General features: G+C 44.4%; 1 protein-coding gene across 1 annotated transcript in view; it reads left to right on the top strand.

Annotated features, from left to right (window-relative positions):
• Nucleotides 1-19608, top strand: part of LOC124799570 (maltase 2-like) — a 121705-nt gene extending 102097 nt beyond the window's left edge. The window contains exons 9-10 of the mRNA XM_047262934.1: nucleotides 6109-6252; nucleotides 19527-19608. Of these exons, the coding sequence (XP_047118890.1) occupies nucleotides 6109-6252; nucleotides 19527-19608 (226 nt within the window). The remainder of the gene's footprint in view (nucleotides 1-6108; nucleotides 6253-19526) is intronic.
• The last annotated feature ends 221 nt before the right edge of the window (nucleotides 19609-19829 follow it).

Raw genomic sequence — 19829 nt, 5'->3', positions numbered from 1 at the left:
TTATTAATTCTTTTGTGCATAAACTTTCTAATCAATAGTCTGCAGAACGAAACTGACTCGTTCCATAACTATGTTGCTTTGGTTCGCATGGTACCGTGTAACGTGATAAATCAGTCTGAAATATATACCTGATGTTACACAGTTAAAATACAAAATTTAAAACAATGCTTTGTTGAAAGAATGAAAATTAAATGAAAATAACAAGATTGTACACTTCTACAGGGTGTTACAAAAAGGTAGGGCCAAACTTTCAGGAAACATTCCTCACACACAAAGAAAGAAAATATGTTATGTGGACATGTGTCCGGAAACGTTTACTTCCCATGTTAGAGCTCATATTATTACTTCTCTTCAAATCACATTAATCATGGAATGGAAACACACAGCAACAGAACGTACCAGCGTGACTTCAAACACTTTGTTACAGGAAATGTTCAAAATGTCCTCCGTTAGCGAGGATACATGCATCCACCCTCCGTCGCATGGAACCCCTGATGCGCTGATGCAGCCCTGGAGAATGGCGTATTGTATCACAGCCGTCCACAATACGAGCACGAAGAGTCTCTTCATTTGGTACCGGGGTTGCGTAGACAAGAGCTTTCAAATGCCCCCATAAATGAAAGTCAAGAGGGTTGAGGTCACGAGAGCGTGGAGGCCATGGAATTGGTCCGCCTCTACCAATCCATCGGTCACTGAATCTCTTGTTGAGAAGCGTACGAACACTTCGACTGAAATGTGCAGGAGCTCCATCGTGCATGAACCACATGTTGTGTCGTACTTGTAAAGACACATGTTCTAGCACCACAGGTAGAGTATCCCGTATGACATCATGATAACGTGCTCCATTGAGCGTAGGTGGAAGAACGTGGGGCCCAATCAAGACATCACCAACAATGCCTGCCCAAACGTTCACAGAAAATCTGTGTTGATGACGTGATTGCACAATTGCGCGCGGATTCTCGTCAGCCCACACATGTTGATTGTGAAAATTTACAATTTGATCACGTTGGAATGAAGCCTCATCCTTAAAGAGAACATCTGCACTGAAATGAGGATTGACACATTGTTGGATGAACCATTCGCAGAAGTGTACCTGTGGAGGCCAATCAGCTGCTGATAGTGCCTGCACACGCTATACATGGGACAGAAACAACTGGTTCTCCCGTAGCACTCTCCATACAGTGACGTGGTCAACGTTACCTTGTACAGCAGCAACTTCTCTGACACTGACATTAGGGTTATCGTCAACTGCACGAAGAGTTGCCTCGTCCGTTGCAGGTGTCCTCGTCGTTCTAGGTCTTCCCCAGTCGCGAGTCGTGGGCTGGAATGTTCCGTGCTCCCTAAGATGCCGATCAATTGCTTCGAACGTCTTCCTGTCGGGACACCTTCGTTCTGGAAATCTGTCTCGATACAAACGTACTGCGCCACGGCTATTGCCCCGTGCTAATTCATACATAAATTGGGCATCTGCCAACTCCGCATTTGTAAACATTGCACTGAATGCAAAACCACGTTCGTGATGAACACTAACCCGTTGATGCTACGTACTGATGTGCTTGATGCTAGTACTGTAGATAAATGAGTCGCATGTAAACACAAGCACCGAAGTCAACATTACCTTCCTTCAATTGGGCCAACTGGCGGTGAATCGAGGAAGTACAGTACATACGGACTAAACTAAAATGAGCTCTAACATGGAAATTAAGAATTTCCGCACACATGTCCACATAACATCTTTTCTTTATTTGTTTGTGAGGAATGTTTCCTGAAAGTTTGGCCGTACCTTTTTGTAACACCCTATATAGACAAGAGCCTCGTCGGGAACTAGCTGATAGTGCTAGCTACCCTATCTTGCTAATTGTTTGTGTGTGGTCCTATTGCGCTTCTTTGGGACACACCCGACGTTACTTTCATTCCTGTTGAATACTCGCCATCCAGTATAACGAACTATTTCCAAACGATCATAGAACCAATCAAACATCTGTGAAGAATCCATAATGGCTCTTTCTACACGTAATAAGATTCAAATTTATTTCTGTACTTAGCCATGGTCTTTCTTCCAAGCATCATACTAAATAACTTCTTCTCTACTGGGCCCGCAGATTGCATAACGTCGTGATATGACATCTTCTTTGTACTTCCGAAAATTCTACGTAGGATACGAAAAGTTCAACCCAAGAACATTTTGAAAGAACTAGAAATTTATACACATAATAGATACCCGAATCACACCCTAAACGATAAAATGGACCTGAAACATAAAAATTATCTGGAAAAATTTATTGAGTTAATAGAAAATGTAAAGGCATGAACAAAACACAATAAACAAAAATCAATAAACAAGATTAAGATTCCATATCTAAATAACGCAAAATTATCTCTGGCAAAAAATCTCCGACTGCATACGATATAATTTACTTGTAAACATAATGGAGCGGTGGCACGATTTGTCATTTGACGACTATCAAATTTGTATAGAAAGTAAATACGTGACCTATATTAACAACGCAGTAAATAAAGGAATTATATCCCAATATGTTTTGTGGATGTGACTCCATCTAGAAGTAAGTATAATATACACTCCTGGAAATGGAAAAAAGAACACATTGACACCGGTGTGTCAGACCCACCATACTTGCTCCGGACACTGCGAGAGGGCTGTACAAGCAATGATCACACGCACGGCACAGCGGACACACCAGGAACCGCGGTGTTGGCCGTCGAATGGCGCTAGCTGTGCAGCATTTGTGCACCGCCGCCGTCAGTGTCAGCCAGTTTGCCGTGGCATACGGAGCTCCATCGCAGTCTTTAACACTGGTAGCATGCCGCGACAGCGTGGACGTGAACCGTATGTGCAGTTGACGGACTTTGAGCGAGGGCGTATAGTGGGCATGCGGGAGGCCGGGTGGACGTACCGCCGAATTGCTCAACACGTGGGGCGTGAGGTCTCCACAGTACATCGATGTTGTCGCCAGTGGTCGGCGGAAGGTGCACGTGCCCGTCGACCTGGGACCGGACCGCAGCGACGCACGGATGCACGCCAAGACCGTAGGATCCTACGCAGTGCCGTAGGGGACCGCACCGCCACTTCCCAGCAAATTAGGGACACTGTTGCTCCTGGGGTATCGGCGAGGACCATTCGCAACCGTCTCCATGAAGCTGGGCTACGGTCCCGCACACCGTTAGGCCGCCTTCCGCTCACGCCCCAACATCGTGCAGCCCGCCTCCAGTGGTGTCGCGACAGGCGTGAATGGAGGGACGAATGGAGACGTGTCGTCTTCAGCGATGAGAGTCGCTTCTGCCTTGGTGCCAATGATGGTCGTATGCGTGTTTGGCGCCGTGCAGGTGAGCGCCACAATCAGGACTGCATACGACCGAGGCACACAGGGCCAACACCCGGCATCATGGTGTGGGGAGCGATCTCCTACACTGACCGTACACCACTGGTAATCGTCGAGGGAACACTGAATAGTGCACGGTACATCCAAACCGTCATCGAACCCATCGTTCTACCATTCCTAGACCGGCAAGGGAACTTGCTGTTCCAACAGGACAATGCACGTCCGCATGTATCCCGTGCCACCCAACGTGCTCTAGAAGGTGTAAGTCAACTACCCTGGCCAGCAAGATCTCCGGGTCTGTCCCCCATTGAGCATGTTTGGGACTGGATGAAGCGTCGTCTCACGCGGTCTGCACGTCCAGCACGAACGCTGGTCCAAATGAGGCGCCAGGTGGAAATGGCATGGCAAGCCGTTCCACAGGACTACATCCAGCATCTCTGCGATCGTCTCCATGGGAGAATAGCAGCCTGCATTGCTGCGAAAGGTGGATATACACTGTACTAGTGCCGACATTGTGCATGCTCTGTTGCCTGTGTCTATGTGCATGTGGTTCTGTCAGTGTGATCATGTGATGTATCTGACCCCAGGAATGTGTCAATAAAGTTTCCCCTTCCTGGGACAATGAATTCACGGTGTTCTTATTTCAATTTCCAGGAGTGTAGTACAGGGTGAGCACAATGTCTTGCCCTGATTATGATTTATTACAAAATTAACGTTTGACATAATAATTTACATTTGATGCCGTTACATAGGTTAGTGTTACTAGTTTTTTTTAAGACCACTTACGTTAGTAAACCTCAACGTGTGCTCCCTTGGTAGCTCGGAGAATGTCGAGGGGGAATTCCAGTTCCCGCCAGGTGTTTCGTATCATGTGTTCTGTCACAGTACCCACAGCAGCTTGTATCCTAGCCTTCAGTTCGTCGACCTCAGCAACTAGTCTGACGAAGAATCTACCCTTGATACAGCCACAGAAAAAAAAGTGATGGTGCAAAATGTCTGGAGAGGGGAGTAATGTCCGGATCGGTGGATTGGAAGAAATGGTCCAACACCCTGGCCATCCCACTCTGCAGACAAATCGCCCCTTGATTTTTTTTTCTGGGGCTACATCAAGGACAGAAACTTCGTCACACCAGTTGCTGACGTCGACGAACTGAAGGCTAGGATACAAGCTGCTGTGGGTACTGTGATAGAACACATGTTACGAAACACCTGGCGGGAACTGGAATTCCCCCTCGACATTCTCCGAACTACCAAGGGAGCACACGTTGAGGTTTACTAACGTAAGTGGTCGTAAAAAAAAACTAGTAACACTAACCTATATAAGGGTATCAAAGGTAACTCATTACGTCAAACGGTTATTCTGTTATAAGTTATTATAATCAGGGCAAGACTTAGAGCCCACCCTGTGTAATATAAGATAATGGTGTTATTCTATTCTTACATAAACGTAGAATAAAATGTTTTATAAATCTGATGCCAACAGAAATACTTGAAAATGGCACAAATGCTGGTAGAAGCTTCTCGTGTACCTATGTAAAAATAGCTAGAAATATACTATTTGCAGCTAATCGCGAGAAAAGTTGATGTCGCGGTGAATGAAATGGCACGGATTGTTACCGGATGCTTGAGGCCAACCCCGGTGCACAAGATGTACTTAATCATGGGAATCGCACCGCTCAACATACGACGTGACATCGCTGCCGAAGCCGAAAAAACCAAGCAAGAAAAGGACATGTGTCACCCTTTAAATGGACACCAGCCTGCTGACCGACGGCTTTGTTCGAGGAAGAGTTTCCTGTCACGTACCCGAGCCCTGGAAGGGTCGGCTGCAGAGAATCGTTTGAAAAGGTGGGAAATCGACCTGAGAAACCCCCATAGAGATGTAAAACAAGAACTGGCGCCTGGTGGAGACCTACCATACATAGTCTGGAGAACACTCAACCGTATGAGGGTAGAAGTGCAAAAGTGCAAGACAAACCTGCAGCAATGGGGTTTCCTAAAAGAGAATGAGAACACTCTCTGTCTGTGTGGCTCTGTCAGGGATCCTCAACACCTGCTTATCTGTCCATATTTAGACCAGCCCTGCACAATGAATGATTTATGGGAGGCAAATGACAAGGCCATATTGGCTGCTAATTTTTGGAAGTCTGATGTCTAGTTCCGGACACGGGAAGTAAATAAGTAAGTGCAGCTAATTTTGTAAAAGTACGAAGATTATGTTAATTCTATGCAATCAACTGTTGTAAAAAAAGAAGAAAAGAAAAGAAACACCCTCCGAACAGGCCGCGAAGGCCCAACGGTTCAGGCCAGCCGCCGTGTCGTTCTCAGCCATTAGGCGTCACTTGATGCGGATACGGATGGGCATGTGGTCAGCACACCGCTCTCCGGGTCGATGTCAGTTTCCACGACCGCAGCCGCTACTTCCCAGTCAAGTAGCTCCTCAACTGACCTCACATGGGCTAAATGCACGCCTCTTGCCAACAGCACTAGGCAGGCCTGAACGGTGACCCATCCAAGTACTAGCCAGCGCCTAACTTGGGTGATCTGACGGGAACCGGTGTTACCACTGCGATAAGGCCGTTGGCACAACTGATGTACAAAATGAATAAATAAAAATGAGGCAGAATTAGGTAGCCACCTGTCCTACAAAGATAAGTGCTCCGAATAACGCGATAAAGTGTAATGTTTGGTGAGCTGAAATTCGAGTGTTTTGCTTGAATGAAGATCATTTTTGAAGTGGGCTGTCACTTGTGTAATGTCTGTGCAGGACGCTGGACGGGGAACCGACGGTGGTGGTGGTGGGTAACCTGGGCACCGACGTGGAGACTGTGGACCTGTCGGCCACCTTCGATGGTCTGCCTGACCAGCTGACTGTCCACGCCGCCAGCATCTCCTCCAGCACACAGAGCGGGTAAGTGGCGCCAGGGCCTCTGTCTGAGTTCAAGGCTCACTTCGTCCGTTGGTGAGGATTTATATGTGTTCTTATAGTGTAAATCTTTCAGAGACATAGAACATAAATTGAAAAATAATGAAATCAGGAGCCAAGTTGAATGTGTCATATTTGCCATGGTCGCACAGTACAGCAGCAGTTGGTCAGAAGATAGCAGTTTTTGACAGTTACGACTGGAGAGCATTCACTATTGTTATGCAAAAAAATAAAAATAAAAAAATCTTAAGTGACTGACAGTGTTCAAATTATAGATTACAGAGGAAATTTGCTTACAAAATCTGTTTGGTAAAATATTTACAAATAATGATGAAGTCACTACTTTGTCACAGGTCCTACAAAGAATTAGAAGTGTTGAGTGCTATTGACAAGGGATTTCATATAGATTCCGTATTTCTGGATTTCCAGAAGGCTTTTGACACTGTAACACAAGCGGCTCGTATTGAAATTGCGTGCTTGTGGAATATCGTCTCAGTTATGTGACTGGATTTGTGATTTCCTGTCAAAGAGGTCACAGTTCGTAGTAATTGACGGAAAGTCAGCGAGTAAAACAGAAGTGATTTCTGGCATTCCCCAAGGTAGTGTTATAGGCCCTATGCTGTTCCTTATCTATATAAACGATTTGGGAGTAATCTGAGCAGCCGTCTTAGGTTGTTTGCAGTTGACGCTGTCGTTTATCGACTAATAAAGTCATCAGAAGATCAAAACAAACTGTAAAACGATTTAGAAAAAATATCTGAGTGGTGCGAAAAGTGGCAGTTGACCCTGAATAACGAAAAGTGTGAGGTCATCTACATGAGTGCTAAAAGGAACTCGTTAAACTTCGGTTACATGATAAATCAGTCTAATTTAAAACCCGTAAATTCAACTAAATACCCAGGTATTACAATTACGAACAACTTAAATTGGAAGGACACATAGAAAATGTTGTGGGGAAGGCTAACGAAAGACTGCGTTTTATTGGCAGGACACTTAGAAAATGTATACTAAGGAGACTGCCTACACTACGCTTGTCCGTCCTCTTTTAGAGTACTGCTGCGCGGTGTGAGATCCTTAACAGATAGGACTGACGGAGTATATCGAAAAAGTTCAAAGAAAGGCAGCACGTTTTGTATTATCACGAAATATGGGAGAGAGTGTCACAGGAATGATATAAGATTTGGGCGGGAAATCGTTAAAAGAAAGGCGTTTTTCGTTGAGACGGAATCTTCTCACGAAATTCCAATCACCAACTTTCTCCTCCGAATGCGAAAATATTTTGTTGACACCGACCTACATTGGGCGGAACGATTACCACGAAAAAATAAGGGAAATAAGAGCTCGTACCGAGATTGGAATAATAGAGAATTGTGAAGCTGATTCGATGAATCCTCTGCCAGGCGCTTAAATGTGATCTGCAGAGTATCCATGTAGATGTAGATGTAGAGAGGTTTTCCAAAGAATTTATACTATACTGTATTACATTGTACTAAAGTGTGTCCAAGAGCAATGATGGCCGCCTCCGGTAGCTGAGAGGTCAGCGCGAGAGAATGTCAATCCGCTGAGGGACTGGGTGTTGTGTTGTCCTAATCATCATAATCTCATCCTCATCGACGCATAAGTCGCCGAAGTGGCGCCAATTCGAAAGACTTGCGAAAGGTCTACCTGACGGGAGGCCCTAATCACACGACATTTACATTTTTTTAAAGAGCAATTATCAGTATTCAGAGATATGGCAGGAACGATCATTTGAAGTTTCTAATAAACACGGGTTCTAAAATGCATACCTTAAGAGGTATGAGCACTTGTTCAGCAGAAGAGTTGTGTTTCATAGTAGCGAAGAGGAAGAAGTGTTCGTAGATCTTAATGTATACATTGTACTGACCATATTTACTAGACTTATTTTGCCGCAAATGACCAGTTCTGTCATACCCTTAAATGTTCACCATTCGTCGTGGGTCACCCTGTACATACTTGAAGAAATGAAAATTTTTAATGCGAAAGCAGAAAATATGAATCACTTCCCGATGAACGAGACGAGTACGAAGTGTGTGGCTTTTATTCCATCTTTCGGAGTCTACTGTAGTACAAGAAGTAAGGACTTCACATTCGCTACACAAACCACAGAAATAATACCATCTAAGTTAATAGCAGCGTATTAAATAGACTCTTTCAGAAACTTCTGTTAATTTTTTGTAAAATTTCTTTGAAAAAATGTTAGGTTTTACTTGTAATTACCTTGCTCTGTGCTCTCTGATACATTTACGAAGAAATAAACAGTGGACTGTGAATTGCGACAGTATGAAATACGTCTGTGGCACACTGTACACAGAAAGGGAAACATAGTTTATGCTTCTTTCTCTAAGAAAATTTTTATTAAAATAAGATCTATCAGAATGGAATATAAAGGGTGGTCACAAATAGTATGATAAGCTTGTAAGAATGTTGCAGGGTACGTTTTGCTGCGAAATTATTGTTAAGAAAAAATTCGATCGCTGCGCCGTTTCCGAGTTAATTAGCATTGAAATTAGGCAATTAGGCCGCCGAGAGTGCAAATTCAAGCTGCCCGTCAGAGAGTGTGTCGCCAAACGTGTTCTTCGTTTGGTTTCCGAAAATCAAACAAAAGGGCGACACAAAAATGGACGTGCGACGGTAGTAAGGAACGAACCCGACCTGAAGGCTGAGCAGAGTCGTGCGCTGTCATCTAAACTAGTGGACAACTAATCATAATTTTATCTGGCGGGCCGCTTGAATTTGCGCCCGCAACAGCCTGATTGGCTACCTTCAACGCTAATTAAATCATTATTTATTTTTCAGCACAACGTACATTGCTACACATTCACAGGCTTTACAGAATGTTTCTGATCACACTGCGTGTAGATAATAATATCTCCTGGCCAATTTAACATCTTAAACGTCCAATAATATCTGACCAGCACCAACAACTCCATCACAGAAGCCTGTCTAAAGATGAAGTGTTTTTGTTTCTGGTTCCGCATTCATTGTATAAAAAAAACAGTATACGCATTCACTGTGTCAGAAAATCAGTCTATAAAGTCACCACTCATAGTTTAACTCTTCATTCATGTGAAATGACCCACATAAAGCCATGAATGATGAAATTGAATTAAACAATGTTTTTGTTTTCGACTATATTTAATTATTCTTTTAGAAACACATTTTTCTGGTACTTGGTCAGCTATATTGTCTGGCGTCAGCAAGTTACTCTGAATGTGTACTGCCAGGATATGTTGATTATAGCTCCTGTCTGAGAAATGAGAGCACCTTATCTTTATACATTTTACTTTTTCCAAAAGATAGAGCAAAGCGTAAATACAATAATAGGACCAAAACAATCTCTGCCAAATATTCGAGGATATACATCAGTACAGTTGGTAGTAAGACACATGATTACACATGTATTCAGCAATTTGACACAGCATGATAAATGTCTTGTAGGTAATGTGTTGGATATTAAGGCTGAGTAGCTTTCCGTTGGGCTACTCCTTCTACTCCATTGAAGGGTATCTTCACATAAACTCTTAAAATGTAACTAATATTGCTACTGAATATAAAAAAAAAATTGTGACGTTATTTGATTGTCTTGCACTGAAATGAGTGTACGTCCTTAACTTCTGTCCACATCGCAGATACCCCTCTCTGTGGCAGCAGGTGAAGATAACTAACCTTATGCAGTTTTCGATGAGTCCAGGGATATCATTTGTCGCTCCTGAAGAGTTCATTGTAGTCTCTTTAACTTTGTGACTGACAATGGTTCAAATGGCTCTAAGTACTATGGGACTTAACATCTGAGGTCATCAGTCCCCTAGACTTAGAACTACTTACAACTAACTAACCTAAAGACATCACACACATTCATGCCCGAGGCAGGATTCGAACCTGCGACCGCAGCAGCGCGGTTCCGGACTGAAGCGCCTAGAAACGCTCGCCCACAGTGGCCGGAGTGTGACTAAGAAGTCATTATGGAAATCCCACATATAATTTGCAATTTGTAAGGACGATAAAGTTGTGGTCATTATTGTGCTGTTGGCGTGAATGACCGCAAGCGGAACAGCGCGTGCTAGTGTCCTTTAGCTTGTTTGCTACAAACATGTGATATCTTCACAGATGTGGCCGTGTATCTCTGTTCCTTGCGTTCAGATAAGAGGTAGTATCTCCGTTGAGAATCGCGTGCTCTTTGTACAAGATTAAGGACATGTTACGCCGTCTCGCAGTAGAATTGCTGCCAATGTGAAGGCCTGGAGAATCTATCAGTTTCCCACAGTAGATAAGACAATGTATGAAGCTTAAAGCAGTGGGACACTAATGCTGGCTTTTGTAATGGTCAGAGATAAGAGCCAGTCTAACTGTGGAGACATCAACATAGGAACTTCAATTGGTTAACGCCGATCACAAGGTTTCTTAAGAGTTACTCAGGGCGAAAATTAATGTTGGAATTGTTTAGGTACTCTTCAATCCACGACCGCATGTACAGGGTGGACCAAATATAGCTGGCCCATAAAATTATAAGATTGAGGTGAAACTGACACTTTTTAGTGGACGTGATAACTGACCACCACCGAAAATGCTGGAAACCGTGATTTCGGTGCACATGTTTGCACTTATTCATCTTACGCGTGTTCTGTCTCAGGTATTACGCTGCGTGATTACCTTTGAATGAGCGAGAGCAGAAGACGTATTTACTGACCAACGGAATGCAACACAAAATGGAGTTTTCGATAAAACAGCGTGTTTTGATAGTAAACTGTTATGAGAACCACAATTTGTGGAAACTTGTGTGGAGCTGTTTACGGAAGAGCTAAGATTGGATGAGTTTTGCCAAAACCTCCAGCGAAGTCTGCAACACAAAACTTAGTGACAAGACAGCACGAAACGGAAAAACCCCAACTATCCTAAAAAGAGTTCTTACACAAGCAGATATTGCTCAAGTGAAGGAAAGCTTGGAACAAAATACGTTAATTATATGAATGCATGGTGTCTGTTCTTTCAGGCATGTCGGAAAGAACTGACACCACGTAGTCATGTAACTGATTCGTCTCGATGGACAATGAATTCTCAACTTTCAGCGTCGATACACAACAACGTTCGGTCACCGGCGGGAATCCAAAATTAGCTATCATGGTGCACAAGGTGCCGCTAGATGAGGATGGCGATCAACCGGGGAGCGTGCTGAGATAGTCCTGGTTTCGAGTCCCGGTCGGAGACACATTTTTCACTCGTCGCCACTGATTCCGCATAAGGTCGCTATGAAATAGATATCATTAGCTCCTTCCCTTCTCTTTCCTTTCTCCCCCTTCCTCCTTCAATTTACGTGCATAAAGTACTTTGAAATCTCAACACCGTTTATTTGTTTAAGTGCGAATTAAGAGATATCAAATCCGTGACACATCAAAAACGAACTCCATCTGTGCATATACGAGGGTTGCCCAGAAAGTAATGCACCGCATTTATTTTCTTGAACATTTCTTTATTGAACATAATGAGAATTAAACCCGTGAAAGAATGGTGTTTTATCTTCAGACCCTATTTTTACACGTAATCTCCATCCTGCCTGTGGCCGTCCTCCAGCGCGAAACAAGGGAGGGTGTGACCTGTCGGTACCAATCCTTGTCCTGGTGGCGGAGCCAGTGCTTCACTGTATGAATCACCTCCTCATCATCCTCAAAACGTGTTCCACGAATGGCATCCTGTAATGGTCCAAGTAAGTGGAAGTCTGACAGCCGTGGATGGTCTCCCCGACCGCTGCAAATCGTGGAGCTCCTGAGAACCGCCTTCTGATGACGTCACCCTCCGTGCCCAGCGACTAACTGTACTTCCGTCGACAGCAGATGCTCCATAGACTTTGCATAATCGTTTGTGATTATTCCCCACAGTTTCTTTCTCTACAGTGAGAAACTCAAATGACGGCACGTTGCATGTAATGTACATCACCTACAGACGCCATTTTGAAACTGTCCTGCAGCTAAGCTATCTGTCGGAAGTGACGGAAACTAGGTGCGCTCACTCAGGAGATTTGAAATAATACACTCCTGGAAATGGAAAAAAGAACACATTGACACCGGTGTGTCAGACCCACCATACTTGCTCCGGACACTGCGAGAGGGCTGTACAAGCAATGATCACACGCACGGCACAGCGGACACACCAGGAACCGCGGTGTTGGCCGTCGAATGGCGCTAGCTGCGCAGCATTTGTGCACCGCCGCCGTCAGTGTCAGCCAGTTTGCCGTGGCATACGGAGCTACATCGCAGTCTTTAACACTGGTAGCATGCCGCGACAGCGTGGACGTGAACCGTATGTGCAGTTGACGGACTTTGAGCGAGGGCGTATAGTGGGCATGCGGGAGGCCGAATGGACGTACCGCCGAATTGCTCAACACGTGGGGCGTGAGGTCTCCACAGTACATCGATGTTGTCGCCAGTGGTCGGCGGAAGGTGCACGTGCCCGTCGACCTGGGACCGGACCGCAGCGACGCGCGGATGCACGCCAAGACCGTAGGATCCTACGCAGTGCCGTAGGGGACCGCACCGCCACTTCCCAGCAAATTAGGGACACTGTTGCTCCTGGGATATCGGCGAGGACCATTCGCAACCGTCTCCATGAAGCTGGGCTACGGTCCCGCACACCGTTAGGCCGTCTTCCGCTCACGCCCCAACATCGTGCAGCCCGCCTCCAGTGGTGTCGCGACAGGCGTGAATGGAGGGACGAATGGAGACGTGTCGTCTTCAGCGATGAGAGTCGCTTCTGCCTTGGTGCCAATGATGGTCGTATGCGTGTTTGGCGCCGTGCAGGTGAGCGCCACAATCAGGACTGCATACGACCGAGGCACACAGGGCCAACACCCGGCATCATGGTGTGGGGAGCGATCTCCTACACTGGCCGTACACCACTGGTGATCGTCGAGGGGACACTGAATAGTGCACGGTACATCCAAACCGTCATCGAACCCATCGTTCTACCATTCCTAGACCGGCAAGGGAACTTGCTGTTCCAACAGGACAATGCACGTCCGCATGTATCCCGTGCCACCCAACGTGCTCTAGAAGGTGTAAGTCAACTACCCTGGCCAGCAAGATCTCCGGATCTGTCCCCCATTGAGCATGTTTGGGACTGGATGAAGCGTCGTCTCACGCGGTCTGCACGTCCAGCACGAACGCTGGTCCAACTGAGGCGCCAGGTGGAAATGGCATGGCAAGCCGTTCCACAGGACTACATTCAGCATCTCTACGATCGTCTCCATGGGAGAATAGCAGCCTGCATTGCTGCGAAAGGTGGATATACACTGTACTAGTGCGGACATGGTGCATGCTCTGTTGCCTGTGTCTATGTGCCTGTGGTTCTGTCAGTGTGATCATGTGATGTATCTGACCCCAGGAATGCGTCAATAAAGTTTCCCCTTCCTGGGACAATGAATTCACGGTGTTCTTATTTCAATTTCCAGGAGTGTACATACGTAACGCTTCGCATTCATAGCATTATTTTCGGTTGAGGAAAAAAAAAACGTGGCGCATTTCTTTCTGGGCAACCCTCGTCAAAATTTAGTGGTGCGTATATATTAAAGCGTTCAGACGAACATTTGCGTGTTGAGTTCTGCCAGTGGTTTCTGAGTGAAGCGGAACCAGGATTCTTGGGTCCTCAGTTTTTCTTTTCTTCACATGAGGCCCGATTCACCCTGTCAGAGTATGTTTAGTTGCCGAAGGTGTGCCATTATGCGTCAGAAAATGCCCATCATTATTTCGAAGAGCCGTTGCATAATGTCTAGATTAGTGTGTGCCGAGCAATACCTGGAGTCCGCATTGTAACACAAGTCTTTTACCAAACTGTTAACGCTAACCGGTATGTCCTCTATGTAAAGCATATATGGATCGAACGGCTGTATGGATATTTTCGGCAAGACGAAGCAACGACGCACGCCGCCTGAGAATCTTGCGACGAGTGCACGATCTGTGTGGTGACGAGAGGACAATCAGACGAGTCAGTGGAATCCCCTGGACACCTTGCGCCTTGATGGCCTGATCTCTGTCTGTATGATTTTTACCTGAGGGGCAAATTGAAATAGGATATTCAAACAGTCCTCAGATGCTGGAATAGCTGACGCAGGACATTGAAACGCTGTTCCTGCTATCCCTCAGACAGAGATGTTACACGTGTCTCAGTTTTAGAAATCAAGCGCAGCGCTGCATTGGCTTTAGCTTTAGCTGTAATGTTCATTAATAAGGCATAAGGCTCAACCCTGCGTAGTCTTATCGCAAATACTTTCCAGTCCAGTTTTATTTGGTTACCTGTATTATTGTGTCGTGTCACACATACTTACTTCGTCTGCTTCACGGTGCAGAGTAGTTTGCTAATTAATATTTGAGGTACGTGGTGTACCAGACCAAAGTACCCTACAGCAGCAGAGGAACGGCCCCGCTCCTGGCAGTTTTGTAATCAGGTATTGCTTTCACAAGTGCATTATCTTCACTCCGCTTAAAGAACTTCTCCTTACTTATGTGCATCTGCATCTACACCTAAGCCGTAAGCCACTGCACAGTGGATCCTGGTGGATAGTCTGTACCAATACTATCGATTTTCTGTCCTGTTCCACTCGCCTACTGAGCGAAGGAAGAATTACTGTCTATATGGCTGTGCACCTCCCTAATCTCTCTTATTTTATCCTAGTGATCCCTACACGAGACATAGGGTGGTAGCAGCGGGATTATTACACAGTCTTCTTCGAATAGAAGTTCTCTATATTTTCGCTAGAAGTAGTTGTCTTTCTTCAAAAGGGTTCCCACTTAAGTTCCCAAACCATTTGTGGTACACTCTGGTAATTACACTTTGGTATCGGCTTCACCGACCAGCTACGAATCTGGACGCATCTGAACACATACGATAGCTACTGTAGTGTGTACTTGATAAGGACTCCAAACAAGGATGCATCGCACATTCTGAGAACGCTTCCGACGGACCTAAGTCTTCCATTCGCACTCGTAGGTGGCGCATGGTTGTACCCTAGAATGAATATTGCGAACACTGTTCACCTCTAAATTCAGCACAGTTACTGCCTGTAGGGTCATAGCAGATAGTGTGCGGACAGGACTCCTCAGCACTATCTGACCGCCAAAGACCGTGGCAAAAGAATCGCTAACACTAGACCCCTCAGAGTGCACATGTTATAGCCAGGTGAGCCTGAACAAAGTCATCGAGGGCGATGCACATTTTCACCAGCAGTGTCAATGCGCAATGATGACGTGCTCAAGTGGTTCGCCGCTCTTCTTGTAACGGAATAGAATCTTTTTCTGCTCTTTGATATGATATTCTACATTTACCCACCTTTAAAGGGACCTGCCTTTTGTTGCACCAAGTGGAACTGTGCATGTCTTTCTACACTTCCTTGCGATAGTTCAGTGGCGATACTTTACTGTAGGCAACAGCACTGTTAGCTGATAATTTCTAGCAAATTATTTAAGTATATTCATTATTAGAGATTCTATTATGCTCCCATCGGGCTCATTCGATGTTATTTTAGTTTCTGTAGAACATACTCCGTGCAGTATAGCATACTGCATTCTGTTACTAAAATACCAGTAACACCCCACCACTGATTCTTTAAAGAGTCGAACTCCTATGTATGAAACAGCTACAAACGGTTGACTGCACATGAGTTAATCTGTTAAGGTAGTTTTTCACGTATCTCAATGTTTATGACGTCATATCTCGTGAACTACAAGTAGTACAATTATGTAATTTTGCAGATCCATTCACATATGGATACTATCTGCCACCTGTGTTGCGAATGCAATTAGTAGTAAAGAAGGAATTAATCAAACTTTTACTGCTTGAACAAGAAAAATGTACACACATCAAAAAAAGTTTTGCATCACTCCGGTTCCCAGAACTCCTGAAGACAGACGTTGACTGTGGATATTGTATCACAGACACAGTCCCTTTGACTGTTCAGAGGTGTCACTAAACCCGGCCGGGTCCGACAGCCGATCAGTTCCCGTCCTTCTACCCGGAAGAAGGTACACGGCTCGTGTTCTCTATAGTTCAACGACGCTTAGATGGTCAATACTGCTTTCGATCGCGTCCATATTGTTACTTTGTGCTTGGAAGGGTTCCCAACAGGGGAAGTATCCAGGCGCCTCGCAGCGAACGAAAGCGATGTTGTTCGGACATGGTGGAGATACAGAGACACAGGAACTGTCGATGACATGCCACGCTCAGGCCGCCCAAGGGCTGCTACTGGAGTGGGTGAACGCTACCTATGGATTATGGCTCGGAGGAACCCTGACAGCAACGCCACCATGTTGAATAACGCTTTTCGTGCAGCCACAGGACGTCGTGTTACGGCTCAAACTGTGCGCAATAGGATACATGATGCGCAAATTCACTCCCGACATCCATGGCGAGGTAGATCTTTGCAAGCACGACACAATGCAGAGCGGTACAGATGGGCCAAACAACATACCGAATAGACCGCTCAGGATTGGCATCACGTTCTCTTCACCGATGAGTGTCGCATATGAGTTCAACCAGACACTCGTCGGAGACGTGTTTTGAGTCAACACGGTCAGACTGAACGCCTCAAATACATCGTCCAGCGAGTGCAGCAAGATGGAGGTTCCCTGCTGTTTTCGGGTGGCATTACGTGGGGCCGACGTACGCCGCTGGTGGTCATGGAAGGCGCCGTATCGGCTGTACGATACATGAATGCCATCCTCCTAGCGATAGTGCAACGATATCGGCAGCATATTGGCGAGGCATTCGTCTTCATGGACGACAATTCCCACATATTGTGAATGACTTCCTTCATGATAACGATATCGCTCGACTAGAGTGTCCAGCATATTCTCCAGACATGAACTCTATCGAACATGAGTGCGATACATTGAAAAGGGCTGTTTGTTGACGACGTGACCCACCAACCACTCTGAGGGATCTATGACGAATCGCCGTTGAGGAGTGAGACAGTCTGGACCAACTGTTCCTAGATGAACTTGTCGGTAGTATGCCACGACGAATAAAGGCATGCATCAATGCAAGTGGACGTGCTACTGGGTATTAAATGTACCGGTGGTACAACATGTAGTGTGTGGTTTTCATGAGTAATAAAAAGGACGGAAATGATGTTTATATTGATCTCTATTCCAATTTTCTGTACGGGTTCCGGGACTCTCGGAAACGAGGTGATGCGAACTTTTCTTGATATGTGTAGTAAGCGACGAAGTATTTTCCTTTCATTAATTTGGGTGGGGGGGGGGGGCTGACTATCGAGAAAAATTTGACTAATTAGCATACTGATTTTTGCCCGAACTACACATACACAGTTCCCGGAATAATAATAGGACAGGCAGTGGCAGGTTCACCACCGACTGGTGGTGGCTTCTGCTGCCATTTAAATGTAATTTATCGAATGAAGAAAGATACTAAGTTAAAGAATATGCAGACTCATCTACCATGTTTTGTAAAATAAAAAATCCTCAATGACATAGTCTTTTAATTAAGTGAATGTCTTTTCTTAGGAAAAAAAGCGAAAATAAAATCTTCTACATTTTGTTATGTGAAACGTTTCATGTTGTAAAAAAAGAATTAAATTATTTGCTTGTTACGATTCATGATTATATGTGACGAATCAATTTCAGTCTCTGTTTATATGCAAACACGTACCGTATTTTTACTAGCCTTCTTTCCCCTCCAACAAATGCGTTAGTATAAAAACATGAGATTGCAAATTTTCTCACCTATACTGGACAGAGGCAAGTTCAATTAAATAAAGATAGTGTTATGACCAGACGAAATGGCAATCATCCTGCCAGAACTGTGGATTCTTTCATTGCTCTGGGAGATGGCTCACTGGATCTACAACATATGATATATTAGTTCATATTATTACATGAATGAGTAAAAAGATTTCCTGAACAAGATAAAATAGTATGGCACAGGAGTACTTGATAATTTATAACTGTAATTGACCATTAAATCATCGCTCGATGCACTATTTAACGAACTGTTCCATTGAAGTACAGTGTTCAACCTTTACAGAAGTACAGTTCCGTCTGAGACATGAATAACTCTTTAGTCCTGCTCGATGATGGTGACTGCTTCAGTTGCGGTCACGAAGTGGGCAGAGCACTTCCAGGATCGGCTCTATATTGACCTCCGTGTGAGGGCGATACTGTGCTGGGAGAGAGATGTCGTATCTTGCTTAGAACCTCCCATTCGTCGTTGTGGATTGCAAAGAGACCACTAAAGTCTGTGACATAGATGTGTGTTGCCGATTTTGGCCTGGCACCGTGATCTCTGGGTGATACTACAGACACAATACATTTCTCGTTTTATCTGCAGCATTCTTGAAGTTAACATCGTAATTAGTGCATCACAGCTCAGGGTTTGGCTTGCATAGGCATAAGACTGAAATTTTAAGAGCCTCATTTTTATCTTGTACATAAAATACGTCGATTTCAAAATCTCTTTCCTGTTTTATTACTACATTTTCAGATAGTTCATCCAAATGTCTCTAAAAAAACTTGCTCTCGACGAATTACATGCATTCAATTCATACAGCTTTTTACTATGATTTCTACATTATGTCTTGTTATCATGAACTTTACCTGGGAACTTTTCGCCATGATTTCTAAACTACAGCTACTTCATGCACTCATACATCTCAGCACCTTAACTGTGAATGTGACTTACAAAATATATCTTTCTTCCATAAAATTCTAGTATCATTTTACAAAAATCAATTCTCAATCGATTATTTCCTTTTCTTTTACAATAAAATGTCTTGAATTGTTTTTACAGCCTTGTTTGGTTAAGGGCGTAACTGTAATGTCTCATATCATACATATAAAACTTTTTAATTTAATAATTTGACGTTAAAAACAGGTGACATCATTCCTTTCCATTAACTAACGATAAAAGTTATAATATTTCTGTGTAACTTGACACTCCAAGGATTTCTTTACGCAACAAATACTCACTTGTTTCATACTAAAATGAACTATTTATACATCTAAGCAAAATCTACTGGTCTCAGTTCTTGTGTGTAGTCTACATTTCCACTATTCACGAACCTCCTACGCTGATCATGGGAACGTTGCCACCCTTGTACCCAATATGATATGACATTATTTACTAATCTAGCTGATACACTACGTCGCGTCATAATACCCACTACCCCTTATTTCTTCACGTCACTCTCTCTTTCATACGACATCACGTGGCTCATTTGTGTGTTTTTTGTGTTACAGGGCAACGGTATCTCCACAGTCTGTGACCCTGGAAGCCGGCGTGGGTCTGGTCCTGGTTGCAAACTCTACAAGCGCCGCTTAAGCTGTTCTTTAGTTTCAGAGATTGCCAGCGGAACGTATGAGAACTGGCACGGTTCACAACTGATACCTCTGAAGGAAACAATTATCTCCATATGTCTTATTTCTTGTTCTAATTTTGTGAATTTTGGAATAAAGGCAATACTCCATGTCGATCACTGAGAAAATAACAGCGTATTTCATTTATTTTAGTTGTTTGTGTATTTAACCTGATCAGATTACGAC

The sequence above is a fragment of the Schistocerca piceifrons genome, chromosome 1 (genome assembly GCF_021461385.2).
Source record: "Schistocerca piceifrons isolate TAMUIC-IGC-003096 chromosome 1, iqSchPice1.1, whole genome shotgun sequence".
NCBI lineage: Eukaryota > Metazoa > Arthropoda > Insecta > Orthoptera > Acrididae > Schistocerca > Schistocerca piceifrons.
This window is presented reverse-complemented; position numbering and strand designations above follow the sequence as displayed.